At 42.7% G+C, this 27428-nt stretch overlaps 4 protein-coding genes and 3 non-coding genes across 41 annotated transcripts in view; 5 read left to right on the top strand and 2 right to left on the bottom strand.

Moving 5' to 3' along the window:
• The window catches only part of PBRM1 (polybromo 1), a 105127-nt gene extending 99785 nt beyond the window's left edge, over window positions 1–5342 (bottom strand). For 21 of the 34 annotated variants that reach the window (XM_065933507.1, XM_065933523.1, XM_065933524.1 and 18 more), the window contains exons 1-3: window positions 5214–5332; window positions 1688–1827; window positions 1296–1421 (exon numbers count right to left, since the gene is read on the bottom strand). In XM_065933507.1, coding sequence (XP_065789579.1) covers window positions 1296–1343 — 48 coding nt within the window. In that variant the 5' untranslated portion in view covers window positions 1344–1421; window positions 1688–1827; window positions 5214–5332. Of the gene's footprint in view, window positions 1–1295; window positions 1422–1687; window positions 1828–5213 lie in introns of all 34 variants that reach the window. The other 13 variants (XM_065933511.1, XM_065933535.1, XM_065933516.1 and 10 more) reach the window with 5 other exon arrangements.
• An 80-nt stretch (window positions 5343–5422) lies between these two features.
• GNL3 (G protein nucleolar 3) lies at window positions 5423–11988 on the top strand. The gene is made up of 15 exons (XM_065933543.1): window positions 5423–5585; window positions 6185–6243; window positions 6942–7079; window positions 7184–7297; window positions 7385–7465; window positions 8343–8475; window positions 9170–9282; window positions 9523–9640; window positions 9934–10021; window positions 10546–10720; window positions 10836–10978; window positions 11062–11198; window positions 11292–11473; window positions 11725–11791; window positions 11886–11988. The coding sequence occupies exons 1-15, from the start codon at window positions 5573–5575 to the stop codon at window positions 11969–11971; spliced, it is 1647 nt and encodes a 548-aa protein (XP_065789615.1). The 5' UTR covers window positions 5423–5572; the 3' UTR covers window positions 11972–11988.
• LOC136168129 (small nucleolar RNA SNORD19) lies at window positions 8519–8595 on the top strand. Its single transcript, XR_010663278.1, has one exon. It is a non-coding gene; the product is annotated as a small nucleolar RNA SNORD19 (small nucleolar RNA).
• On the top strand, window positions 9320–9401 carry LOC136168134 (small nucleolar RNA SNORD19B). The gene has a single exon (XR_010663282.1). It is a non-coding gene; the product is annotated as a small nucleolar RNA SNORD19B (small nucleolar RNA).
• Window positions 10410–10486, top strand: LOC136168130 (small nucleolar RNA SNORD69). Its single transcript, XR_010663279.1, has one exon. It is a non-coding gene; the product is annotated as a small nucleolar RNA SNORD69 (small nucleolar RNA).
• Window positions 10972–22798, bottom strand: GLT8D1 (glycosyltransferase 8 domain containing 1). 2 transcript variants are annotated; one of them, XM_065933545.1, is made up of 10 exons: window positions 22423–22798; window positions 18853–18906; window positions 18486–18584; window positions 15953–16166; window positions 14513–14630; window positions 14203–14287; window positions 13580–13692; window positions 13103–13269; window positions 12900–13012; window positions 10972–11167 (listed from the first exon to the last, which is right to left on the bottom strand). In XM_065933545.1, the coding sequence occupies exons 2-10, from the start codon at window positions 18866–18868 to the stop codon at window positions 11118–11120; spliced, it is 975 nt and encodes a 324-aa protein (XP_065789617.1). In that variant the 5' UTR covers window positions 18869–18906; window positions 22423–22798; the 3' UTR covers window positions 10972–11117. The 2 variants fall into 2 exon arrangements, with proteins under 2 accessions (XP_065789617.1, XP_065789616.1); XM_065933544.1 differs by lacking the exon at window positions 10972–11167 and adding an exon at window positions 12308–12751 and having other exon boundaries at window positions 22423–22794.
• On the top strand, window positions 22719–24653 carry SPCS1 (signal peptidase complex subunit 1). The gene is made up of 4 exons (XM_065933549.1): window positions 22719–23135; window positions 23504–23563; window positions 23641–23727; window positions 24167–24653. Exons 1-4 carry the CDS (start codon window positions 23100–23102, stop codon window positions 24290–24292), a joined length of 309 nt encoding a protein of 102 aa, XP_065789621.1. The 5' UTR covers window positions 22719–23099; the 3' UTR covers window positions 24293–24653.
• Window positions 24654–27428: the final 2775 nt, after the last annotated feature.

Below are 27428 nucleotides of genomic sequence, written 5' to 3'. Positions count from 1 at the left end.
CCCACACATAATGGTGTGCTGGTGTACTGCCTCAGGGACAGAGACCCTAAGGAGGTCACCTCTGGAGTGAGCAGCCTCATCTGTTTTCCCCAGAGTTCCTTAAGATTATGACCACTTTCTAGGAGGGCCAGGATGTGTGTGTGTGTGGGGGGGGGGGGGGGGGAAGACTTGCAGAAGCAGACCCTGTGGCAAAAGAGTAGGGGGATAGAGGATTAATCTTCTAGCATTTCAGATGTACCCTAAAATTAACACACTGAAAATGAATTTTCTCCATTCATTAAAGAAAGCTTCACAAGATGTAACCCAGAAAACACTCAACTTGCCATACCTATGCTAACTAAAGTAGCAAAACTCCATTTGGAAATTTTTCTGTCAGTGCAGACTAACCTTTTCAGTTCTATGAGGTATTCTATCCCCATGAGCTCACAGCTTTACATTTCAGTAGAAGATCTGGAAGAATACCTCAAAAATGAGATTTTAGGTCCTCCTTGGCCTCCCAGAAACATGTAAATATTTGCTCTAGTTTTAGGCAGGCTGCTAAGTAATCTTTACACAACTTTACAAAATATATATATATATATTTATTTGACTATAACATAAGAAATGCAACCACTAAAATGACCTGCTACATCGAGAGGGAAAGGATATATACCTGAGAAAGTCCTACAATGCTTATACAATTTAACAACAGTATCAAATAGGATACTGTGATTTCTTTCTCTAAAGAAAAAAGAAAAAACTGATCCTAGGGTCTCTTTATCAACATCCAATTTCAGGAAACAGACACCAGCAGCTGAAAGAATGGGTTGCCAGTAATATGGAGAGAAAAACTAGGGATTTGCAGGGAACAAAACAAAGCAACAAAATAAAATTTCTGGTAGCCAAACTAACAAACAAAATAAGTCTCCAATCTCTTCCTCTGAACCAGAGACCACATGGTGTTTAAAAACTGAGCTTAATATCATGAGGTTCCTTCCTCTAGGCCTTAGTTTGTTATAGTGTATTAGTTTGCAATTGGCTGCAACTGGCTAAGGCTTCAAAGGACTTAGGCCAAGGCCAGCCAAGTTTTGTTGATTTTTATTTGTTTTATAAAAGGCTGATAAACTGGCCTCAGTTAAGTAAGACGCAGAAACTGAGGACCAAGCTTTTATAAACAATCTATGACAAGGACTCAAGTGAATCTGATGAACATAAGGCGGGACTCTACGAAAAGGATAACAAAATTTAAGAAAGGTAGAAGGGAAAAGCCAAAGAAGGACAGAAAAGAGAAAGGATGTAGATGATCAGTAATTTACCAGCTTTACCAGAGCACAACCAGCTCCTCGAAAAGCCAGTCTCCTCATTATGTCTGAAGGCCAAGTGAAGCCAGTGGGAGAAGGCAGGGCTTTAGAAGTGCTGATTCAATGTTAATGTATTCAAAACTGAAAGAGAAGAACAAGGCAGAGAAGGGGGAAATAAAAAAAAGGGTCAAAAGGAGTAAAAATGATTACGAATAGACAGAAAACATTCAAGCAGAACTGCTAAAGAAAGATAAGAGAACTGGAGAAAATAAGTCTATCAGTTCTCCTGCACCAACCAAACTGCCGCAAAGGCTCAGGCACTAACAGTATCTGACATTCCTTCCATTTTAACACCAAATGCTTTTCACATGCTTAAAGATGTCTCACTGAGGTTCCCCTTTACTCACATGGAATGACTGTCAATTCCAGGAACGAAGCATGCCTGCCCAACTGCCCCCTAGTCAATAAGAGCAGAGTTCAATCACAGAGCTGGGATGGAGCATGAACACATGTGAAAGGCTCACAAGCGACACCAACTGTTAGCAAGCTGGAACAAACCAAGAACGGCTTATGGTGAGCAGTCTGGTAAACTCCTCCCCGCCAAAAAAGTCCAGAGAGACATTTCTTTCCAAAAGTCCTATCAGCATTGAAAAGTTACTACACACAACTTTAGAAACGTTGTTGTTAAAAAAAAAAAAAAAAAAAAAAAAAAAAAAGGGCTTTCAACCAATTGGCAGAAGGTCAAAATTACTTTTATTTTTTTTAAGTATCAGCTTTTTTTCCCCCCATTTATTTTTATTAGTTGGAGGCTAATTGCTTTACAATATTGTAGTGGTTTTTGCCATACATTGACATGAATCAGCCATGGATTTACATGTGTTCCCCTTCCTGATCCCTAAAATTACTTTTCTAAATAACTCACTGAAAATCAAAGAAAAAATGTAAATCACTGGGGGGGCGGGTGTGGTATATGACTCTCTGCGACCCCATGGACCATAGCCCGCCAGGCTTCTCTGTCCATGGGATTTCCCAGGCAAGAATACTGGAGTGGGCTGCCATTTCCTTCTCTATGTGTCTATCAGTTCAGTTCAGTCGCTCAGTCATGTCCAACTCTTTGCGATCCCCTGGACCGCAGCACCCCAGGCTTCCCTGTCCATCACCAACTCCCAGAGCTTATTCAAACTCATGTCCATCGAGTCGGTGATGCCATCCAACCATCTCATCCTCTGTCATCCCCTTCTCTTCCCACCTTCAATCTTTCACAGCATCAGGGTCTTTTCTAGTGACTCAGTTCTCCGAATTAGGTGGCCAAAGTATTCGAGTTTCAGCTTCAGCCTCAGTCCTTCCAAAGAATATTCAGGACTGATTATAGTCTAGACCATATACTGCCCAAAATTACTCCAATCATTAATTTACTTTGATAACAACAAAAAGATTCAACTTAAGTATAATTTTCAAATATTTTGTCATTCAAAGAACACATTTTAACATGGACTTTGAAAGCCTGGCAAGAAAAGCAATGTGGCCAGGTGGGTGGGAGGAGAAACAAGACCTGAGCTCAGAAGTGAAGACTAAGAGATACAGGTCTTCCTTCTTTAATGATCTGTTTGATGTTGGTTCATAATCTATCAGATCTGTTTCTTCATTTCTAAAATGAAAACAGTAGTGTAGGGCTCAGTGGTAAAGAATTCACCTGCCGATGCAAGAGCTGCAGGTTCAATTCCTGGGTCAGAATCCCCTACAGAAGGAAATGGCAACCCACTTCAGTATTCTTGCCAGGATAATCCCATGGACAGGAGAACCTGGCAGGCTACAGACCATGGGGTCGCAAAGAGTCAGACATGACTGAGTGAGTACACATGCAAAGTGTACATATCTCCCTCGGACTGTTTTGACAATGAATGTACATGAAATCACTTTGAAATGTCACAAGGGAAGCCCCTGAAATATCAAAGTGCAACAAAAGTGTTAAATTAAAACTTAACTCTAAATTAGCCTCCAACTAATAAAAATAAATGAAAAAAAAAAAACTTAACTCTAGGATTTCATTCTCCCTTGTGCCCAGGAGAAGCAATTTATCCGTTTTTGTTGCCTGACTTATAGCACAGTTTCAGTGATCAACTAATTTATTTAACAAATGTAGTAAAAGTGCACTTAAGTGAAATATTTAAAAAAAAGTTTGTGTAGTTGAAAAGACCTGTGAGCATCCATTCAGCAATTATTTTTCTATAAAGAGAAAAGGAATAGATTCTGAAGCTTAGTTGCAAGTTTTTAAATGGCATTGATTACAGTCACATGTCCAAAATCTAACAACCAATAATAAATTACAGTGGACAGTAAAGAATAACTTTACAATGTGCAACTGGGAAAAAATTACTCAGTATAGCCAAATGGTGTATTCTGACAGTTTATAGACTTTTACTACTCTCCTGTATTTCCAGTGATTCTTAGTGCCGTAATTTATCTTTAACACAATAATCTTGGGAAAAAATCACTTATAATGCTGTGTGTGTTAGTCATTCAGTCGTGTGTGACTCTTTGCGACCTCATGGGCTGTAGCCTGCCAGGCTCCTCTGTGCATGGAATTCTCCAGGCAAGACTGCTGGAGTGGGTTGCCATTCCCTTCTCCAGATCTTCCCAACCCAGGGATCCAACCCAGCTGGGTCTCCTATATTGTGGGCAGATAGCGATCTCAGCTTTCAGTATTTGTTCTATGCCTGGCTGCTTTTCTTAAAAACTGAAGTGTGAACGAACTATATGTATTATATTGCAGTCTGTGTTTGCCTTAGAGAATATTTCTGAGTCAACATTCTCGCACATGATGTTGGAAGCCTTGAGACTAGCCTATCACACAGATACAGCAATGTACTAATCTTTGGGGTTTGGGTAGAACATTAATACTTTAGGTATTTCAGACACTTCCAAAGCCCAAGAGGTCAAAAACTCTTCTATTTACCCACACAGATCTGTTACTGATTTGACACATTTTTCAAAAAATAACTTCCAATTTTTAGACATAAAATATGGGAAATCTGTTAACAAGTGATAAAGCAGAAGTTATACTGCTCTTTGCTTATGAATTGTACTTGGGAAAAGATTCACTACTAAATGGAAAAAAATAACTAGAAATCACTGAGGAGGGATAATTTGCTGGAAAACTAGTAGTAATGCTTTATTCCAACATATGTTCCTAAAATCGTAGTAATAATTTCTATAGCCACTATACCGTGGATTTGTCATTTTTCAGGATTCCTTCTTCATTTTTGCCTCTATTTCTTCACTCTTAAGTCACCAATATCTAACCTATAATGACGAAACTATGCTTCTTTTTCAGTAAAAAAATTTTGTTGAGATGGAAAATATTAAAAACCAGAAACGTACACAATTTTAAAATCGCGATTCTCTGTGGTGGTGCACGGAAGAAATTATATCTGCCCTCCATGATAAATACAACTCCCATTGATTAAAAAAACACTCAGTCCGAACAGTCATCCGGAAAATACTAAAAAAAGAAATTTACTAGGAGAGTTTATGTCTGAACCGCCAAGAAACGACAACAAAAAAGAAGCCCTTAACCGCTGAGGAAATGTAAGACTTTCCCAACCTGTCACCGGCACGGGGAACTAAGGGAAACGTTGACAGCTTTGAAGCTGTCCGCGACGGGAGCTCGGCCAGCCGCGGGGGGCGGGAAAGAGGGGCGCGGGGAGTTTCCGGGCCGCGGCGCGCCTTTGTCCCTGGCGGCAGGTGCGGCAAGGCGGCCGGGCCTGTCCCGAAGCCCCGACGCCGGGCCCCGCCCCGCGCTCCCGGCCCGACCGGCGCGTCCCCACCATCGGGGCGGGGCCTCCGCCGCTGCTCCCGCCCGCCCGGGCCCACACAAAGGCCCGGCAGTCGGCCGAGAGGAAGCGGCCCCGCCCGCCCCGGGCCCGGCCTTACCCAGCCGCTCCGCCGCCTGCAGCCCCGGCCGCCGACCGCCGCGCCCCGCCCCGTGGAAGCCACGGCTGCTGCTATTGCTCCTCCGGCCGCGGCCGCTGCCGTCGCTCCAGCACCCGCCGCCCTCACCGCCCTCACCCCTCCCGGTTCCGCCGCAAAACCAGTTCCGCGGCCGTCGAGCGAACCCGGCTCCGCACGACACTGCGTGCGCGCGCACACGGGGCAGCGGCGGCGCGCTTTACGGCAGTAGCGTGAGTGCGTGACGCTCGGCGGAGGCCTCAGTTCGCACGTGGCGCCTATAGAGGCGCGTTGTACTTGAGAGTGCTGGTGTAACTTCGGGCTCAGGCCTTTCGGCTTCCACTATGAAGCGGCCGAGTGAGTGTGGTGGAGGGCGGGCGTGGAGGGGGCGTCTGTGTCTGATGGTCGACGAACCCACCAGGGTTCTCCGTCTCCCTGATCCCGCCTAGAACTGCGGGTTGGAAGGCCCCACGTGAGCCGCGCGGTCTTGTGTGCAGAAAGTCTGGGCCCCAGGGATGAAGATCAGGCCAGAGGGTCATGAGGACCCAGTGTCTGAGCCAGGTTTCGGGCCTGGCGTTTTCCCTTGTGCAGCCTCGTTCGGTCTGAAAACACGCACTGTTAGATTTTCTTCTGTGATTCGTGCTGTTTGACAGGAAGTGGCAGTTTTGGGGTTATACGCTCCTGTGTACGATCCCAGTCTAATCTAGGAAGGTGGAAGTAGGGAAGTTGGATCTACAGCGAATATGTTGAGTCAGATTCTCTGGGACTTGACTGGTCCGTGTTTATTTTTACCACGCGCCCCACACGATTCTTAAATTATGTTTCAGAGCCAGTTAATGCAAAAATGGATGTGACCTAAAGCGCGGTCATCAAAAGCTAAACAAACTGATCATTTGTGGATAAAATCGATTTTGAAAAACAGTAAATTAATCCTTTTGTGATGTGTTGCTTTGTAGAATTAAAGAAAGCAAGTAAACGCATGACCTGCCACAAGCGGTATAAAATCCAAAAAAAGGTAAGTCTTGGAAGAGTTCTGAAACTTAAGTTAAAGTTGAGCAACTTAAAGTTGCTCAGTCGTGCCCGAGGCCAGGGACTATATACTCCATGGAATTCTCCAGGCCAGAATACTGGAGTGGTAGCCTTTCCCTTTTCCAGATGATCTTCCCAACCCAGGGATCAAACCCAGGTCTCCCGCATTACAGGTGGATTCTTTACTAGCTGAGCCACAAGGGAAACCCAAGAATGCTGGAGTGGGTAGCCTAGCCCTTCTCCAGGGGATCTTCCCGATCCAGGAATCTAACCCAGGTTTCCTGCATCACAGGTGGATTCTTTACCAACTGAGCTACCAGGGAAGCCTGGAAGAGTTACAGGGGTATGCTAAATTGATTTCCTGCCCCAGAGCTCTGGGTTAACATTAGTATGATTTCACTAATGGAGGTTTAACTGGAACAGAGGTCGGATATGGTGCAAGCTCTTAGGAGGCAGAAATAATTCAGTGACATGTCTGTAAATTTTGATCACCATAGTAGCAATTGCTGCAAAAAGAATCCTGGTGACATTTTCTTGGTGTTTTATACATAAATATGCATGTTCTGTTTTATGATTAAAGTTCTATGTTTCTAGGTTATTTTATAGATAAACTGCAGCCACATTGGCTACTCACTGGAATTCTCTTTAGTATTTCTGTAAACTGATAAAATACCATTATGGTAGGTTCGAGAGCACCATCGAAAGTTGAGGAAAGAGGCTAAAAAACGGGGTCGAAAGAAGCCTAGGAAAGACCCAGGAGTTCCAAACAGTGCTCCTTTTAAGGAGGCTCTTCTTCGGGAAGCTGAGCTAAGGAAACAGCAGGTAAGATGTATTAGCTCACACTTTCAACAAGTGGTGTGTGGGTGTGTGTAAAGTTACAACAAGAAGTCACTGGCTCATGCATGTCTCTTGTGGCTTGAACACAGCTTGAAGAATTGAAACAGCAGCAGAAACTTGACAGGCAAAAGGAACAGAACAAGAAAAGAAAACTTGAAACTGACCCTGATGTTGAACTATCTAATACAGAACCTGTAAAAGAGGTAGGGGTTACAGTCATGGAAAGTGGAAATGAGTTACATCTGCTGACCTTCTAATTTTGTGTCCTTTCCCTTGTCTTTATCCCCCAGGAATTAGGGCAATGCAAAGCTAAGAAAGCCAGGACAGGCAAACAGAATCCGAAGAGGCTGTACTGTCAGGAACTTAAAAAGGTATCGTGGTCTAGGTTAGTGTCTACAAGTGGTTGTGAAGTTTAAAAGACTGAAGAATAATCTTTTTTTCCTCCTGACACCAACTTTATAGAAGTGGAAGTAGAGTTCTTTTGAGCTGGAAGAATTCTTCAGCAAGTTGGCTTGGTCTGTTACATTTAGCTGAAGAAAATATTAAAAAAAAAAAAAAAAAAAAACTTATATTGTCACACCAGGTCTTAGTTGCAGCACACAGAATCCTTAGCTGTAGCACGTGCGATCTAGTTCCCTGACCAGGGATTGAATCTGAGCCCTCTGCATTGGAAGTCGGAGTCCAAGCCACTGGACCCCCAGTGAAGTCCCCAGAAATATTCTTGTGGTTTTAAGTTTTTGCATGGGAACAGATCCCCATAAGCATGATTTACAGAAGTGGCATTTGGTGTTAAAATAACATGTTGATACAGTGGCTTTTAAAGTAGTAGTAGTACTCTAGTAGTACCAAAGATTCTAAAATACTCTGCCGAAACCTACATAAGCAGGCTCAAGGGTGTCTTGGGGTAGCACCCCCATCCCCAAGACCTTATTCTCCTGGGCTCACTCCCTCCTGTGAAGAGACCCTGGCTGTTTCTCAGCAGCTCTTGGCAGGGCCATAAGGATCTCTCAGACTACATGATTCAGAATGGGGAGGCTGCATCTTTAGATAACGGGAGTGTTTCCATTCTTGAGATCCACTTTGATTGGAGGCCACTGAACAAACCTGTGTCTGTCATGTAGGGAATGGTGAACACAGACATGAGATTCACCTCTGAGCTCACTCTGTTGAAAAGACAGTGCCAGTGTACTTACATGGAGGGTGGTGCCAGACTGAGTGATGCTGTTCTGATAGCTTCTGCTTTGACAGGTGATTGAAGCCTCAGATGTTGTGCTAGAGGTGTTGGATGCCAGAGATCCTCTTGGTTGCAGGTGTCCCCAGGCAGAAGAAGCCATCATCAGGGGTGGACAGAAAAAGCTGGTACTTGTATTAAATAAATCAGGTAGGTGAAAAAGGTAGGCTCTTTATGTCCCATATGCACTAATGAGGTATGAGGAAAACATCTGAACAGTCTTATTGTCTGTGAAGACTCGTAAGATCCAACTCTGACCTCAGTGAAACCAGTGCATATGCATGAGCTCTTGTTGCCAAAGACCATGCTCGGCTAATAATAAAGAGTGTAAACTTTCTATACTCAGCTTACTGTGTAATACATTTCACATAGGAAATGATGACTGCCATATTCCCCACACCCGCACAATGTCCGTATGTGGCAACATTTAAATGAAATACATGTATCTGGGTTTAAGCAGCAAGGACAGAAACACCCAGAAACAGAAACCTGTGAAACACTAAGGATAGAATCTAAAATTACTCCTGGGGGTCAATAAACTTGGTTGCTACCTGATAGTATAATTCTGGAAGCATGGCCCTAAAGTTAGTACAGTAATAATCTAGAAGTTGACTTAATCCTGAAAAGGTGAGCAGTGCAGAGGAGAACTGAAGAAATACAGAGGTATATGTACTGAATTGTGTTAAACAGAAGCGTGTTAGGGTGCGGACATTCTCCCAGTCTTACAATTCAGATACTTTTTAAAACGTGGGGAAAGGCAAACCTAAATGATAGCCATAGCTTACTAGACTTTGCAAATTCATCTCAACAAAATGAGCAGGATTTTATTCCTAATCCCTATCAGATTTGGTACCAAAGGAGAATTTGGAGAACTGGCTAAGTTATTTGAAGAAGGAATTGCCAACAGTGGTGTTCAAAGCCTCAACACAACGGAAGGACAAAAGGAAGAGTATCAAGGTACCCTTAATATAGTGGTGGGAAATGTGGTTCTTTCAGATGGGTGAAACATGATGAGTGTACAAAATCTTGATTAAAAAATGAAAACTTAAAAGATCCAACTCTGATTTCATCCAGAAATAATCTGAAAGGCAATGGAATGTGGCAATTTTAATAGATGGGCTTTGGAGTCAGAGTGGTTGGGATTTTTCTGGTGGGTTGTTCAAAGTAGTTAATCATTTTGGATTTTAACTTCTGGAGGTAAAGAAGAAAGCTGCTCCATTCAAAAGTGAAGTCTGTGTTGGAAAAGAAGGCCTTCGGAAGCTTCTTGAAGATTTTCAGAAAACTTCTGGCAAAGCCATTCATGTTGGGGTAATTGGTGAGTTTCAGTTCACGATATTTTATATCTTAGCTCATTAAGTGCAGCTTGGCACTATAGGTAATGTCAGCTTCTAAGAGCTCTGATGACTTGAATTAATCATCTTTTCCTGCCCTTCCATTACTTGTGCAAGACATGAAGATACCAAGAGTGGTCTTAGTGTTGAAGTGAGGACACTCAGATCCAACTCTGATCTTGCTATAAAAATCAGGCAGATATAAAAAGAGACAGTGGAAATTTTATAATTACCAGCATATAATGCCTTTTGTAATGTGTGGATTTCTCATTTGTAGGTTTCCCAAATGTGGGGAAAAGCAGCGTTATCAATAGCTTAAAGCAAGAACAGATATGCAGTGTTGGTGTATCCATGGGGCTCACGAGGTAAACTGAGTTCCACTGCTGTAACATTTCATTTTGGATGAGTAAATATGGTTTTGGTTATTTTAAGGGAGACAATATTGTATTTCTATTTACTCAATTTTTCTACTCAGTGAAAGGTGGGGGACTGAGCCAGCATTAGACTTGGGGAAGAATGGATCTAGTAGAATAGCTGCCCACAATCTAGTTTGAAAGATGAGCAAATAGGTTGGGAGAGGGGAAAGCTGCCTTAGAAGTGATGTTCAAACCTGAACTTGAACAGAAGTCTGCCAGGTAGAAGAAGGGAAAATACTTCTGATAGGAAGCAGCATGTAGGTAGGTCATTATGTATATAAGCTGAAACACATAGTGAAACACATAGAAGGAGACTGTGTTTTAATGGTTTTAGATAAACATGAAGCAAATGATGATAAACTGGATCTGACAGACTGTGCTGAGTTTGTTCAATCCAACCCTGAGCTTCGTGTTCTCTCCCTTGTCCTTCAGGAAAACCAGTGCCCCATCAGTTACCATCTTTCTTATTCCAGGTGCATGCAGATTGTCCCCTTGGACAAACAAATCACAATCATAGACAGTCCATGTTTCATTGTGTCTCCACTTAACTCTGCTCCTGCACTTGCTCTGAGAAGTCCAGCAAGTATTGAGGTAGTTAAACCACTGGAGGCTGCTAGCGCCATCCTGTCCCAGGCTGATGCCCAGCAGGTAAAAGAATTCCCTTTTCCTTGAGTTCCATCTGTCTTTCATTGTAAGCTTTTTTTTTTTTTTAAACAACAGTCATCTGTATCAGATAAATGAATTTTGTTTTTCTTTTTTTAAGGTAGTACTGAAATTTACTGTCCCAGTCTTTATGAATTCTCTGGAATTTTTTACTTCACTTGCTCAGAGAAGAGGACTGCACCAGAAAGGTGGGAGCCCAAATGTAGAAGGCGCTGCCAAGGTGCTGTGGTCTGAGTGGACAGGGTAAGGCTTCTTTCTGTTGGCTTTCGGGTGATCACACCGAAGAAAGGAACTGATCTTTGACCACACTTTGCTTTTAATACCAGTGCTTTCTTAGGTTACTATTGCCATCCCCCTGCATCTTGGACTCCTCCTCCACATTTTAATGAGAGCACTGTGACAGACATGAAAGGGGGCTTTGATCTGGAAGAACTGGAAAAGAACAATGCATACAGCATACAAGGTGAGCATGGCTTGTGTTAAATTGCTGTCTTCATCAGCTGCCAGGCCAGTGAAGGTCCTATCTGTTCATGCGCGCTGTGTTTACTTTTCCTAGCCATCAAGAGCCCTCATTTAGCCAGTAGCATCCTTTTCCAGTCATCAGGTCTGACAAATGGAGTGATAGATGAAAAGGACATACCTGAAGAATTCCCAAAACAGAAAAAACAGAAGCAGGAGCAGGGGGAGAGCTATGAAGATGTCAACACGGATCAGGGAATTGTTGACGAAGAAGGTGATGTAAGTATGTCATGCATGAGTTGTTTAAGCTAAAGTAAGTTTTCTATAGAGTTATAATGTACAACAAATGCAAAGGAGCTAAAGGCAGAAATTAAAGTGTATATTTCATGATTTAAGTTTAAGGCTTGCAATCATTAGTCTTGATTTTGTACATCCTTTACTGTGTACTTCCAGATACTTTTTCTGGGTACATAATTAACTTGGATTAGTGAGCAGGCAAGGGCTACCAATACTGTCTCTCTCTCCCACAGGATGAAAGCTTAGACATGTCCCCAGCAGAGGAGGCCTGTGAGGCACCGCCTGAGAAGTCTCAAGCAGGTGAGTGGGGTGGAAAGGTCTTCCAACAAAGGAGTATGATACAGAATTACTTTTACCTTTTTTTTTTTAAACCTCACTTTGCTTTCCAATATAGATAAGCAGTCTGCACCATCTTTTGTCTTGGATAAAATGACTGAAGAGGAAGATGATGCTTATGATTTCAGTACAGATTATGTATAATAAAGCCTTGCCCTGTAGAGTTTTTTCTTGGTGGTAGATTTTAACATTGTGAGCAGACTGCTAAGCTGTTCTGCATGTGATGTATGTACCAGTTTGTTAGTGGTTATGATGTAAGCTATGTAAATTTTGTGGGTATTTATATAACAATATATTCATTAAAAAAAAAATCAGGCAACTTAGAAAGCGTCTAAATTCTATAAAAATACATCTCTTAAATAGTTAGCGGGTAGAAGTAAAGTTAAAGCAGATACCTATTGAAAAATGAAGTTTTCACTTTATTTACACAGGTCACAAAATTAAAACCAAGTAGCAGTGATGAACTGGCTGTAGCAACCGTATCTTAAGTCCATTCACCTCTGGTCAATCAGCACCATCAGTAAGCGAACACTTGGTAAGGCAGATGGAGGCATATTTATAGTCTGTCTGAGAAGCTGGCTGCCAAATGGGACAGTCTATCCTCTTTACCCAGCTGAAATGTCCCTTTTTCCATGGGTTGGTGAAGACAGGCACTGAAGCCTAGCTAGTGCTACTTCCCACACACACTGTCTTCCAGGATTTCCTGAGAAATGCTTATAGCACAATTTGTATTTTACTTTGTATTTGAGATCTCCACATGTCTTCGGATTAGGCTGAATTTGCCTGTTGGGTCCGGAATATACCATTTTTCCCAGACATCAGTATATGAAGCAGTTCTTCCCCATGGCTTAAAGTGCCCATTCCAGTGGAGTAACTTGGCAGCCTTTACAAATTGGGGTGAATATCGTTTTCCAGCACTGGAACCTTACATTTAGAGAAAAAAAGAGCCAAATCATTGTACTAATCAGACACAAGACTGCAGGTAACGTAAGGGAAACAATATAGTCCATTCCTGAGGGTGGTCCTTAATAGACACTTTACTGCTTAGGCTCTTGGTTAATTACCTACTTACCAAGGTGGCGAACATTCCACATAGGGTCGATGGTGGAGTGCTGTTGGTAAAACACAATCAGCAAAGGTGGTGTTGTGATGCTGCCAGCCAGTGTTCTGCTATACAGTCCCTCTCTGGGTGGGAGAGAGAACAATTCCTGTTAGTCAAGACTGCCAGGGTTGAGAGAGAAGAGTTTTCAGAGCTAAGCCAGTTACATAACTTACTCTACATTGAGTTTCATCCATTTTTCCAGCTGGTTAGTTATATTCTGTCTTCTCCATTCTGTCAAGTTTGCAACAAAAACTCCAGGATTAAATGAGCAGGTGCTGGCTTTCATGGAAAGTTTACGAATTCTTTCCTTCTTATAGTCAAGATATCCAATGTAATTGTACTAAAAACACAATTGGGATATATAGTATGTTTACCGCTTCAAACAGTAATTTGATAACCATTCTGCTTACTTAAGATTTCTCAGATAATTAGCAAAGGGCTCTACATAAAGCAATTAGAAGTAACAGTTGGGATTGCAAGTTAGACAACAGGAACCTAAACATAAAGCCGGATATTCAAGGAGAATTAGGTTGTCAAGTCCATAAACCAATCTAGGAAAGTAAGCCTTGAGTTTTAGGATGAAATAACCAGTGAATAAAATGTAGCTAAAAGGGGAGTACAGTAAATGTACGGGGTCTAATAAAATTTACCTGGTTCCCTGCCCCACGGATGACAACTTTAGCAGAGGTTGAATCACAGTCTTCTGAAAATGCAGCTGCATGTCCTGGCTTCAGTGGTGTATTGTACAGTGCAAGAATATCACCTGAAAGAACATTAAGATTTAGGCTGGAAGTTGTCCCAAGATGCCTATTCCTCCTACTTTAAGTAGGTATAAGGTTTTTAGTTAGAGTTTCAATATCAAACTTGTAGAAATTAGTAGAATGAATGTACAGAGAAGCAGAAGGATAAAGTAGACCTGATAAATAATGTGAACCAATTCAACATAATTAAGACTTATATATAATTTTCACACAACAGTAGGATACAAATTCTATTCAAGTTCCCATAGACTGTAAACTAGGAGACACTGGAACATATCCAGGGACATAAAACGAGGTGCAAAAATTTCATGGTCTAAAGGTATTAAAATCAAACAGAGTCTGTTATCACTGTGGAATTATGTTAGAAATCAGTATCAAAAGATATTTGAAAATAATCCACATACTTTCAAGTGAAATGTGAAAGATGACCTTTTATAGGGTAACCATAAGTAAGACAAACAGTACAGCCCACAATGGACAGAGAGCAGCAATGATGTGGCATTCTTCAGTACCTTGCACGATTACATCATCATCCATGTATATAGCCTTCTTTGCTCTGGGAACCAGAATTGGCAAATAGAACCTTGCAAAGGTTAACTGGAAAAAGAAAGCATTGAAACAGGATTTTAAGTGGCTGTGCTTTTGTTTACTAGAAATTCCCATGATGCTTTCAGCATCCGTGCAAGAGAAAAAATCCAAAGGTCTCAGAACTTCCAGACTTGGTCCCCAGGGAAGTATAATCTTTGCACTATACCCAGTTATGCAGGTATTCCAGCCATTTCCTAGTACTACCAAGTATAAACAAGGATGCATGGAACTCACTGGTTTTATGGATTCCCCCTGGTCAGGATCCTCCTTTACTTTCCCTTCCAAAAGCTTAGTGTCAAAATTCACAATTTTGTACCTGATACTTTTCAGGTTACTGCTGCTGAGCCAGGACCTGGTGAAAATAAAACACCAAATATCAGTTTTAAGTAATAATGCCCCAAATCACAGTCATGTCTCTGCTTTCCAAGACCCTAATGCAAGAGAAATCCTGAGGACCAAGTAGGTGTCTTCAGTTCCCTTCACCTCTTGAGTTCTGGTATCCTCATCTGCTGTGAGTGTTCCCACTTGAAGCCCCTTCTTGAACCAAGACTATGGTAACAGAGCTCCTAATCTGATCAATCTGACACCAAAGCCGCGGTAGAAAAATTCACCGTGGAATTGAGGTGATCCTGTCACCACACGGATTGTTCAACTTCTGTCCCTCCAAATACATGAGTGAAGGAAATGAGTCAAGGTATGACAGTAGTGAAAGCTAGTTATCAACACAGGGGGCAAACCCGTCTGTTAACCTACACACTCACTGAGTGTGATTGGTCATTCCACCTGAGTCTAAGGTATCAGACCTGTGAGAAAAGTCAGTGTTCCCTAAAGATGTCCAGCACATTTTTCCTAGGGCCATTTCAGATCAGCATTTTGTGGATATTTCTCTATTAATGCAATATTTGTTTCTATTTTAGATGGTTTCTTGAGTTTTTAAAAATGGAAAAATTATTCATAACAACATTCACAAAAAACATGAACCATGAAGAAAAGGCACAGAACAGAACTATGACCACTATTAACCTATTAAAATTTTTTTGGAATAAAGTTTGTAAATCTTAAGTCAAAACATCTTCAAAACAAATTTAAGACTCCATCAGATTGGGTTCTATAAATCATAATACTAAGAATCATTTACTAAGTGATTATTATGTGGTAGGTAGTTTATATATTTTTTTCATTTACTTGATAGAACAATCCTCTACGTTGGATATTTACACCCCATACTTAGAGATGCAGAAATAGGTTCCCAGGGGTTAGGTCTATACTCACTTCACCAGTCTACCTTGCTGTTGCTCCCCCGTCCCTTCCAACTCTAGACCAGAACTACTCTTGAGCATGTTCTGGAAGTAAGGAACTTGTAAAAGAATGTAAGTCAACACACTGCTTCCTTCATTGAGGAAGTTCTTATTAACAAAAACAAGTATCTGCTTGAGTTTAACAATGTGCATAGTAAACAGCTGATTCACATCTTGGTGTGAGTTGCTTACACATTTCTGCTATCATGGAGACATATTTATGGTACAATCATATGGAAAAAATGTGTTTATATGTGGTATAATAATTATACAAGAAAAATGATTGTAAACACTGGAAAAAAAAATTACTCGATTGGCAGCTGGCCTGCTCTTAGAGTATCCCCTAAAGCAGAGCCAGCAGGCAAGCAGAGCTCACCGGAGATGGTCTGCTGTACCGTTGAGTGTAACAATGTAGAAAATCACGTTGGAGCGAGTATTGTGCTGAATGCTGTTTATGGCTGCAATGGCCCCTCCAAGCCTGTCTTCAGATGCAGCGATGACCACAGGAATCTCCTCTTCTCTCCCATCAACCACATGTTGGGGAGCATTTGGGATAAAGTCCACTGGCTGAAGCCCCACAATTCCTGAATCTGCAAAGAACGCACACAAGGAAGGTACTAGGATACAATCTCAAGAGCTTTTCATACAGATTCCAACACATGAAAAGAGGTTAGCTGATCTGTACATCTGTGTCTCTTTTTCTGTTTTGCATATAGGGTTATCATTACCATCTTTTTAAATTCCATATGTATGCATTAGTATACTGTATTGGTCTTTATCTTTCAGACTTTTGGACTCTGGGAGAAAGCAAGGGTGGGATCTTCTGAGAGAATAGCATTGAGATAGTCAAGAGTGAAACATCACCAGCCCAGGTTGGATGCATGAGACAAGTGCTCAGGGCTGGTGCACTGGGAAGACCCAGAGGAATGGGATGGGGAGGGAGGCAGGAGGCGGGATCGGGATGGGGAACACATGTAAATCCATGGCTGATTCATGTCAATGTATGGCAAAAACCACTACAATATTGTAAAGTAATTAGCCTCCAACGAATAAAAATAAATGAAAAAAAAAAAAGAGGTTAGCTGAGGGTTATGATACTTAGACCTTAATCTGTCTCATTACAATGTGAACCATACAGGCCAGAAATTGTTTGTTTTCCTGTATGTAACCAGGCCTTGGAAAAGCGTTTAAAAAAAACAGGCAGCAAATGGAATTATGATACACTACTGGTAGGAATATAACAGGATCTTTTTAGACTATATTTTGGCAGCCTTAAACAGGTACATGGCCTCTGACCCAGTAATTCCCTTGTATCTCTTAAGAACAAAACCTGAGAGGGAACCAAAAGTCATAATTTTATTTACAACTATGAAAGCCTAGAAGCAGACTAAAAAACAGTTGTTTTTCAAACCATGAATCGTGTCCCAGAAGTATGAATGAAAGTAATTTAGTGGGTCACAATTAGAATGTGAGCAGGAAAACAGTTTCTGAATTGGAACAGAACAGTGACTTAGAAAATATCAGAATGCATCACACAGAGCAACTCCCAAGTATTGTTTTGTAAACCTTCCTTCCTTCATAGTATGTCCATTCATTTACTCATTCATCATGCACTGAACACTGAGCACTTACCATGTGCCAGGCAATATCTAGGCACTGGGGTTATAGCCATGAATAAAACAGTTAAATCTACCACTGTGAAGGGCAGATAGCCAATACACACATGTATGTGTGTGTTGTATGTAACACATTCATATTGCGGGGTTGCCATCAAAAAAATCTCAAAGTCATTGTGCCAAATGACTTTTTCCTATAGCAAAAAGTAAACTATGTGGCATTAAATTTACATTTGAAGAGTTTTGTTATGGTGACTTACTTAGGATATAATTATGTGAAAAATCATATCATGTAGTTTATATTAATATATAGTATAATCTCAACTATATGGAAAAAATACACAGAGGTAAAAAACTGGACGGTACAAAGGGAGAATTTTAATATTAATAGTTATCTCTAGGCAGTGAAATAATTTATTCAATGAATATTTATTAAGCACCTCCTATGTACCAGTCACAACTGCCCTCATGGAGCTTGAATGCAGTTTATAAATGCTCCTACTATCAGGAGCATGCATTACTTTAATACACACACACACACACACACACACACACACACACACACACACACACACACACACACACACACACACACACACACACACACACACACACACACTATTATAAAACATGCTATCAGAGCATTCAGTGAAAGTTAAGGGAAAGCTAAGTCTTTTCATGCTCTGGTCAAGGATGGTGGGTAGCAAGTCAAAACTTACTTTTGACAAACCCTCTGAAGCCTCAAACATTTCTCAATACCAAGGCAGGGCAATATGAACAACTAATCTAAAATAAGTGGCAGCAGAGTTATACAACAATGATCTTTTAAATCAGCAGAAGAGGTTTTATGGTTTCGTTTTACTACTAGAGTCCTGCTGATATGGTTCCACATGTTAAAGGAAAGTAACAGGTGACCAGACTGACGATCTAGTGAACAAAATAGGCATCAGACACCAGCAATATTAACCTGTCACCTTCTGAAGCCCTGCCCGACTGAAATGTCTGCAGATAACAGCCTATAGTGGCTCCTTTCTCTAAGGATTCTAATTTGGTAAAAAAAGGAATCTTTGGTGAGATCAAATGCTTAGCAAACGACCGCCCAGCAGGGAGAAGGGGACAGGTTGCTAGAGCAAAATGAGTGCCACCTGCCTTTCTCAGAGGTGTTAGCAGCTTCTGTAGGGCCAAGCAGAAAAGCCTTCTTTTCTTTAAATCTAGTGATGTAACTTAGAATGTGGGACACAGGGAATTCCAGGTTCTTAACAGATAGCAAGGCTGTAATCAGGGTTCCCATACCTGAAACCTCATTCCTCAGCAAACTGCTCAGACCAAGGAAGTTATGGTGCAAAACCAGTAAGAAGAGAGCAACAGCCAGGACCAGGATGATGATGTTTACTGAAACACAGAGGAGAAAGCCCACATTACATTTCTTTACCTTTTGACCAAGTAAAAGATAAGACACAGCTTCCTCAGTGGCTTAGCAGCAAAGAATCTGCCTGCCAACACCAGAGACCCGGGTTCAACCCCTGGGTCAGGAAGATCCCCTGGAGAAGGAAATGGCAACCCACTCTAATATTCCTGCCTGGAAAATCCCATGGACAGAGCCTGGTGGGACGTGACTCAGCAACTAAACAACAAAATAACAACTGTAGACAGAACGTACCTTTACGAAATGACATCTTTCTCTTCTGTCTTATATAAGTATTAGTTATTAACCCTACAAAACAAAAACAAGCCCCCAAAGTCAGAAGGTACATTAGAGTGGCCATCAAAATGCCTACGCTTTTATTCAGACAGAAACAAACAGTGAATATATGGTATATCCTGCCAGAAACTTGTTTTGAATTAACAGCTTCCAAGAACCCAACTTAAGATCTGAATTTTTTATGGCAGTCATAATAATAAAATATTTCCAATAACGTAAAGCCTTGTGTACCATACGCCACTAGACAAAAAGCAAAAGAAATTCTACCAGGAGGAATACCCGGTAGAATTTAGGGGTCTAGGGGTCTAACCACTATGGAAACATTTTCTGAATGAATTTCTACTTAGAATTCCTAATTAGACAGGGACTTAGTTGTCTATGATCAAATAAACTGAGGTCAACCTCATTGGTACAAAATATCCCCTGTTCCAAATTGTATTCTATTAACTCATTTCTAAAGGCCTTTGAAAAGAAGAAAAATATACTGAAGGGCTATTTAAAAAATTGGGAATCACAGGCCAGATTACAAACTTGGAGAAAATAATTCAGGCTCCCAAAGTACACAAAAGGTGAAGGTGGGATGATCTGAGAAAACAATACATTACCACATGTAAAACAGATGACCAGTGCAAGTTCAATGCATGAAGCAGGGCACCCAAAGCCAGTGCTCTGGGACAACCCAGAGGGATAGGATAGGGAGGAAGGTAGGAGGGGGGTTCAGGATCCGGGGGGACATGTACCTGTGGTCGATTCATGTTGATGTATGGCAAAAACCATCACAATATTGTAAATTAATTATCCTCCAATTACAATTTAAAAAATACACATTCCTTCTCTCTCACTCTTCTTTCTAAAGCAGTACATGTAAAGTATACTATACCAACAGATTTCTTCCTCTCTGAAGAATATATATCATTATATACCCTGAGCTAGACATGACTGAGCAACTTCACTTGCACTTTTCACCTTTATGCATTGGAGAAGGAAATGGCAACCCACTCCAGTGTTCTTGCCTAGAGAATCCCAGGGATGGGGTCGCACAGAGTCGGACACAACTGAAGTGACTTAGCAGCAGCAGCATGTGTCTCTACTTCCTCTTGAGGACTGAGGCGGACCTATAGATGGTGGCAGCCTGGGGGCTACTCAGACAGTTCTAGTGTCTGCCTGCTTGCAGCCAATTTCCACCAAAACTGAACACTATCTCACTTTAATGAATCTCATTTAATGAACAGTATAAAGGACAATGGTTTAGCTCAACAATGTCCAGCAACAATTACTTACAGGTAGTATCCTGATCAAGAGGCACAAGTATTGTGCTATTTCTTCTGTCTGACCAGAAGAAAAACACAATCCTAGCAGGTATTTGACATACTTAAGTAGATTTGCATGGCAGAAACCATTTGCTCCAAAAACTCTTCCATGGTTATCTACATACAAAATCCCAATTACTATGGAGTGTGTCTGATCCATAATTCCTTTCCTGGTGTAATTCCTGGTAACGGAATCCACTGATCTGTGTAGAAAGAATTCTCAAAGCCAAACTGCATGTACATGCAGGATGTGCAAAAATACTATTTTTGCTTGAGTACACAACTGTAAAATTTTATGAATAATATTCACTTGTCCACTATGAAAATTAATATTTTGTTTAGAAATGATAAGACCTTCACATTCCCAAATCACTCAACACACACACGCACACGGCAGCTGTTCCCAGAAATATGGGTAAAGAAACCTTAGGGGAAAAGAACACTTCATGTTTCTCAACTTGCTGGCTACCTGGACTAGTACCCATATTCTCAGTGGCCTTTTCTGCTTTCCCTCCTATTGCTATATACTCCCATGGAAGGCCATTCCACTCACGCTCTGCAGCCTATCCTACAATTGATTCCTTGGTGCAGCAACAGCAAACTCTTTCCCTCTCTGCTGGAACACACTCTCAGCAGCATATTATCATGCTCTGTATCTTCCAGTGAATTAAAAAACAAAAAGACACCACTTCCCAAATCCCAGTAGACTCACAGACCCATTTCTCTGCTCCCTCTCACACGAAAAGCTTGAAAGGATTGAAAGTCTCCAGCTCCAGTTTCTTTCCTCCTGTCCTCTCTTCAGCCTCCTCCAACCAGACTTCTGGTCCTACTTCTCCATTCAAACTGGCATTGTTGAGATTACAGAAGACCAAGGTCACCTTTTGATCCTCTTACCCATCCCCTCAGAGACCATCAATAAAGCTTACCAATCCCCTCTTCAATTATGAAATTATCTCATTTATTTGATTTGTTTCTTCTTTCTGTCTTCCCTGCTCTTTGAGAACAGTGACTCCAGGGAAAAGTGTATACTGGTGTATCCTTGCCATCTAAAACCATGTCTGGCAAATGGTAGGAGATATGTGATACTTGTTGAATGATCTTGTTAATCTAGGAGCAAGGCTGGCTCTCAGCCCTGAAAGGGAACACCATCGTTAAAAATAATCACGGAAACAAATTCCAATGGAGATCTCTCTGAAATGAAATCTGACAAAAGCAGTCTCCTTTTCCCATAATTATCTTTATAGATCAAATACCATAAAGTCTCTACAGCAACTGCTACCCTGTAAAGTGCGTTTAAAGAGGGTTAAACAGAGGGATATGTCTATGGCTACATACAAGAGAAAGGGCTTAGTCTCCACCAGATTGAAAGGTGGAAAAGGTACTAAGGGTGTACACCCACTTTCTCCACCTCTTTATCTGGCTAGCCACTACTTGGCTTTCAGCAATTAAGGGAGCCTCCCTCAAATCCCGCATTCAGTTGCATCTCCCCTAAGCTCTCACATACGCAGGGTTCGCTACCCCCAGAGTAATCCGGTTTATACTTCTGGGGTTACGTGGCTGTCTCCCTTGATACATTCTGGACTCCAGGAAGGCAAGGGCCTGTTGTTGGTCAGGGCCGTATCTTTGGCCCAAAGCTTGGCACACACACACAAAGCTGCGGGATGTATTTGCGGATTAATGAATGAGGGCGGCAACCAGACACATCAACCTGGCCCTGGAGTGCCCAGAATCCCAGCGTCTGTGAGTGACTCTGGCGCGCAACACAGCAGAGAGGCCAGCGAGCCAGTAGGGACCCCCCAGGCCCAGGTTTCCCACACAGTTTCTCTCTGGAACGTGGGTCTTCCACCTTCCTCAGAACAACGGAGGAGGGCCTCAGCTTTTGAGAGAGACACCGGCATAGAGAGGGGTGGGGGAGAGAGAGAGAGAGAAGCTGTGCGAATCCTCGGCGGTCTGAGTCTGTGAAGGGGCCAGAGAAGCCGCCGAGCAGCCTGGCGGGTCCCTGGGCAGGAGCTCCCCACACTGGTACGAAGGGGCCGGCGAGAACCCCTCCCCGACAGGATACTCTTTCTCTGGATGAAGGGTTCTGGGGTGGTCCCTCTCTAAATTCTGGTGTTCCGCTGAGCACACGCTGGGCCGGCTACCCGCCCAAGCTCCGAGACCCCGGGTTGGGGTTCCGGCCAGCAGCTCCCCCTCGGACGCTGCCCGCGGCAGCCCTTACCTGCAGTCCGAGGAGGAGGAGGAGCCGCTCCCCGCAACCCGGCCCGCCCCGCCAGCTCAGCGCCCCTGCCGCAGGCCCCGGGGCCCAGCTAGCCGCCGGACCGCCCGCGTCGCCTGCACTCCGGACCGAGACCGCCCGCCCGCTAGCTTCGCGGCCGCCGCGCAGTCCTGCAGACCCCCGCCCGTCGGCCGCTCGGCCCCCGAGGGCGTCGCACGGAGCAGGCGCCGCCGGGCAGCCCCACGGCTGGGGTCCTCGCCGGCAGAAGTCCGTCGCCATGGAGACGGGGCGCGCGCGGGCCGCACTTCGGCGGCGCCCGCCCAGCCGAGTACAGTTTGGGGGACCGGGGCCGCGGCTCCCAGCACCCAAGAGCGCTGACGGCGAGCCCTTCGCGGGCGCGTGATGCCTCGACTCGGCTACCGCCTACAACATCTCAGCCCCCACGGAGAGGGCGCCGGCCGACTGCCAACTGCGAAAGCACGCCTCGCCTAGCGAGGGCACGGGGAGGGGCCTCGGGCCGACCGGGTCTGTGGGAGACATCCGCTTCCGGGGCCGCGGCCATCGCAACCCTCCGCTCGTCAGGCCCGCGGAACTGGACCCGTCAGCAGAAGCTGACCCCGGACCCTAGCGTCCCTGAGTCCCGGCTGCCCTCGCTCTGCCGCCCGCCTTCAGAACCAGACATGTTGGAGCATCTGAGCTCGCTGCCCACGCAAATGGTGAGGCCGCTGCCCGCTTGGGCCCTATGATCCCTGCACGCCGCTCGCGAGCCTGGTAGCTCCGCAACCCTTGTCCGAGACCTACCCCGTGCGGCGCGGGTACTGCCGCGGATGGCTACTCTCTTTGCCAAGTTGTGCCCACCTGCTGCCCTTCTCCTCCCCCCCCCCCCCCCACAAGGGTGCCCCACCCTGGGCTCCGTGAGTCTGCTTCGGTTCCCCCGGGAAACCCAGAATGGCATTCCTTGCTTAGGTTCTTGGGGGAGCCCCATATTTTGGGCATGCCCTGATGCCAAAGCTGTGAGATCCGGGCAGTAACGTACCTCTTCGGTGGTGGGACCAATTCCTGCTTTGCTCTTCTTCACCTCTAGGATTACAAGGGCCAGAAGCTAGCTGAACAGATGTTTCAGGGAATTATTCTTTTTTCTGCAGTAAGTATTGGATTTACATATCTTTTCCACCCTCACCCCCAGCTTGACTGTATTTAATATACTTTCTTTGTCTTTAGATAGTTGGATTTATCTACGGGTACCTGGCTGAACAGTTCGGGTGGACTGTCTATATAGTTATGGCTGGATTTGCTTTTTCGTGTTTGGTAAGAAATTTATGGGTGCTTGGAAACATCCTAGTGGCAAGCTAGGTTTTCTGAATTGGGTTATTTTGCTTGGATGTAGTACTGAGAATCCGCACAACGTTTCAATGCCAGATAGCATCAGATGAGGTTAAGTTGCATAAAGCTTATTTCTTTTGGCAGTTGCTCCAAGCAGTAATCTTAAAAGTCAAAGCTAGAACTTGAGACCCTATGGTCTTCACATTGCTCCCTCCTCACCTTTCTTTTAGCTCTTAAAGCCATGTGTAAACAATGAGGCTTGTTCTCACTTAAAGTATCTTGTCTGGGTGATGGCAGAGTTTTCATAGGAATGTCGGTTTCCTTGTTTTTACCTGTAGCAAAGGAGTCATTTGGGAACCAGGCATAATACATAATACTCTTTTAAGCTTCTAATGGCCATAACTGATTTTCTGTTCTGACCCAGCTGACACTTCCTCCATGGCCCATTTATCGCCGGCACCCCCTCAAGTGGTTACCTGTTCAAGACTCAAGCACAGAAGACAAGAAACCAGGGGAACGAAAAGTTAAGAGACATGCTAAAAATAATTGATCGGGGTTTTCATGATTCAGCTTTACTGTTGTACCTGCTTTTGTTTTGTGTGACATGAGCTAAATTGTTTTCATATATAAAACACAAGCTAAAAACCACCTATGCTCAGCTGTGTATAGATTTTGTTTCTCCATGTTTCATTTCTCTTTTGGGTTTTGATTTATAAATACTTTAGACCTTCTCACAATCTTCCTCTGAAATGAAGAACAGAAAACAGAAGTATGCAAAGTTTCTTTCAGGTCTACAAAATAATGAGTAAAAGCTTCATAAATGACAGTACAATTTAACTATCAAGTTTTATAATTCATTATGGGTAGTCAGGCTGTTTTAATGTTTTCAATTAAAACTCAGTGCAATTCAATGTCTATAGAGTCTTTTGTTCATTGTTCTGCAAACATGACTACGAGTAAAAGCCAGAGTTAGAAGGTAATGGTTCTGAAAGTGTCAGCAAGAACCATTTCTATCTTCTGAAGCTACAAGGTCCTAATGTATGATTTCTTTTTTTTTTTTAAACAACAGCAAGCACCTGTGAAAAAACTTACTGATGTAAATTTTGTGGTAAAGTAATATTTTGGTACCAGTAAAATAAGGCTGTTGCCAAGCAGAAAACATTTAATCCATGCTTTACTTAAGGCAGTTCAAAATGAAAACCCGAGAAGCTATAAATTACTTTTAAATTTTCCAGAGGGCTGAAAGGAAAAATGTTCTAAAAGTCTTGTGTGAGGAATGGGAGCGCAAGGGTTATTACAAGTCATATTCTACTTCTTGATACCAGGATATAGGACTTCCAAACGGAGTTTTTAAAAAAGGGAGTGAAGATTTTAATACACCAGAAGTCAGGAAAAGGTTTTTAAAAGGGGGAAGGAAAAGTAAAAGACAGCAAAAATAAGACCAAGCATATCAATAAAAAAATGTGATTACAAAGTTAAGAGCTCCCAATAGGGTTGAAAATCAAGTTACCTCATGTTCTCAAAATGACACCCAAAGGTTGAAAACAGGAGCAACAATGTATTAGGCAAATGCAAGCAGAAAGGAGTGGTAATAGTGAAAAAGTCAGAAATTTAATATCAGAAAGTATTAAATGGGGCAAAGAGGGACATTTCATAGCTGCAAGATGTTAATGAATGAATCATACATTGAGTAAGATGTGAAATATATAAAGCGAAGACTGTTACATATACAGGAATTTGGCAAAGCTGCACTCTTAGTAGGAGACCAACACTCTACCTTTCAGATTTTGATAGATCAAGGCAATATGAAGACTTTTGCACTTGTTCCACATGACTGGAACACCTTCCCTTAGGTATACATGACTTGTTCTCTCCTTTCATTCAGGTTCCTACCCAGTGCGTACATGCTAAGTCACTTCAGTCATGTCTGACTCTGTGACCCTATGGATTGTAGGCCGCCAGGCTCCTCTGTCCATGGGATTCTCCAGGCAAGAATACTGGAGTGGGTTGCCATGCCCTCCTCTAGAGGATCTTCCCGACCCAGGGATTGAATCCACATCTCCTGCATTGGCAGGTGGGTTCTTTAGGACTGGCACCACCTGGGAAGCCCTACACAGATGTCACTATAAAGAAGCATTTCCTACTATCCTATCAAAAGTTTGGGTATGCCCCATCATTCTGTATTTATTTTTCATGGCATTTACTATATCTCAGGATATATTTGTTAAGCATCCACCCCAGAACATAAGCTCCATGGGAACAGGAACCTTAGGCTCACTGCTGTTTGCTTAGTACAAGAGTACCTATGACACGTAGGCACTCCATCATACTTACTAAATGAATACAGAGCTGTGCTGTCCAATATGGTGCTTCTAGTCATGTGTGTCTTAAGTTTAATTAAAATTGGGTTCCTCAGGGCTTCCCTGACCATCTAGTGCTTAAGACTCTGTTTCCAATGCAGGGGGCGTGGGTTTGATCCCTAGTTGGGGAATTAAGATCCCATATACAGCATGGCACATTCCCCAAAAAAATTTTTTTTAATTGAGTTGCTCAACCAGCCACATGGCAAAGACTCAACAGGTTTTATATGACTAGTGGCTACCATATTAGTGCAGATGTAGAACATTTCCAGTATTTAGTGGAGAAGTGATTCTGCCTATGCATAAGAGAATTCACCTTTACTGAAGGCACATAGGGCCATTCCAATAATGGATCATGTACTGAGCTACAAGAAAAAACAATTCCAAGAAATAGAGGTTGTGCAGGTCATATTTAGTAACACTGCAATGTAGCTGGAGCAAGGAGGAATTTCTTGGCTTTGGAAATACATGGAAATTAAAAAATACTTTTAAAAGAGAAAATCAAAACAAGAATTACTATTTACAAACTAATGTCAAATAAAACATCAAAAGTCTTTCAAATGTGGCCAAAGACATGCTGAAAGGAAAATTTAGTCTTAAAAATGTGTTTTAAAACTAAATAAAGCTAAAAAATGATTAGGCACTCAAGGAAAAAACCACAAAACAAACAACAGAAGCATAAAAACTGACTTAAAAATATATAGAATGGGACTAAAAATGAGGGAATTTTTTTTTACTTTAAGAAAATAATATATATAACTTCACAGAAATAAGCTAGAAAACTTCAGTAAAACTAAAGTTGACTTCCCAAGAAAGATTACGGATCTCTAAAATATGAAAGAAATGGTAAATAGCTCAGAAAGACCAACATTTTGCCAAAAATTTGTCCCCAGCTGGGCAATGGGATCAGATGGTTTTAGAGTTGCGTTATAACAAACCCTTAAAATAAAATTAAGAAGCTTTAGAAATTAGGCCATGAACACTGGCCTAGTACCTGGCACATAATAAAAACTAAATAAAAGTCTTTTAGGGGACTAGAACGGAGAAGGCAATGGCACCCCACTCCAGTACTGTCACCTGGAAAATCCCATGGATGGAGGAGCCTGGTAGACTGTGGTCCATGGGGTCGCTAAGAGTCGGACATGACTGATCAACTTCACTTTCACTTTTCACTTTCACACATTGGAGAAGGAAATGGCAACCCACTCCAGTGTTCTTGCCTGGAGAATCCCAGGGACGGGGGAGCCTGGTGGGCTGCCGTCTATGGGGTCGCACAGAGTCGGACACGACTGAAGTGACTTAGCAGCAGCAGCAGCAGCAGCAGCA

Source organism: Muntiacus reevesi, chromosome 4 (assembly GCF_963930625.1).
Source record: "Muntiacus reevesi chromosome 4, mMunRee1.1, whole genome shotgun sequence".
Classification (NCBI taxonomy): domain Eukaryota; kingdom Metazoa; phylum Chordata; class Mammalia; order Artiodactyla; family Cervidae; genus Muntiacus; species Muntiacus reevesi.
The sequence above is the reverse complement of the archived record's forward strand: the minus strand, read 5'-3'. Positions and strand labels throughout refer to the sequence as shown.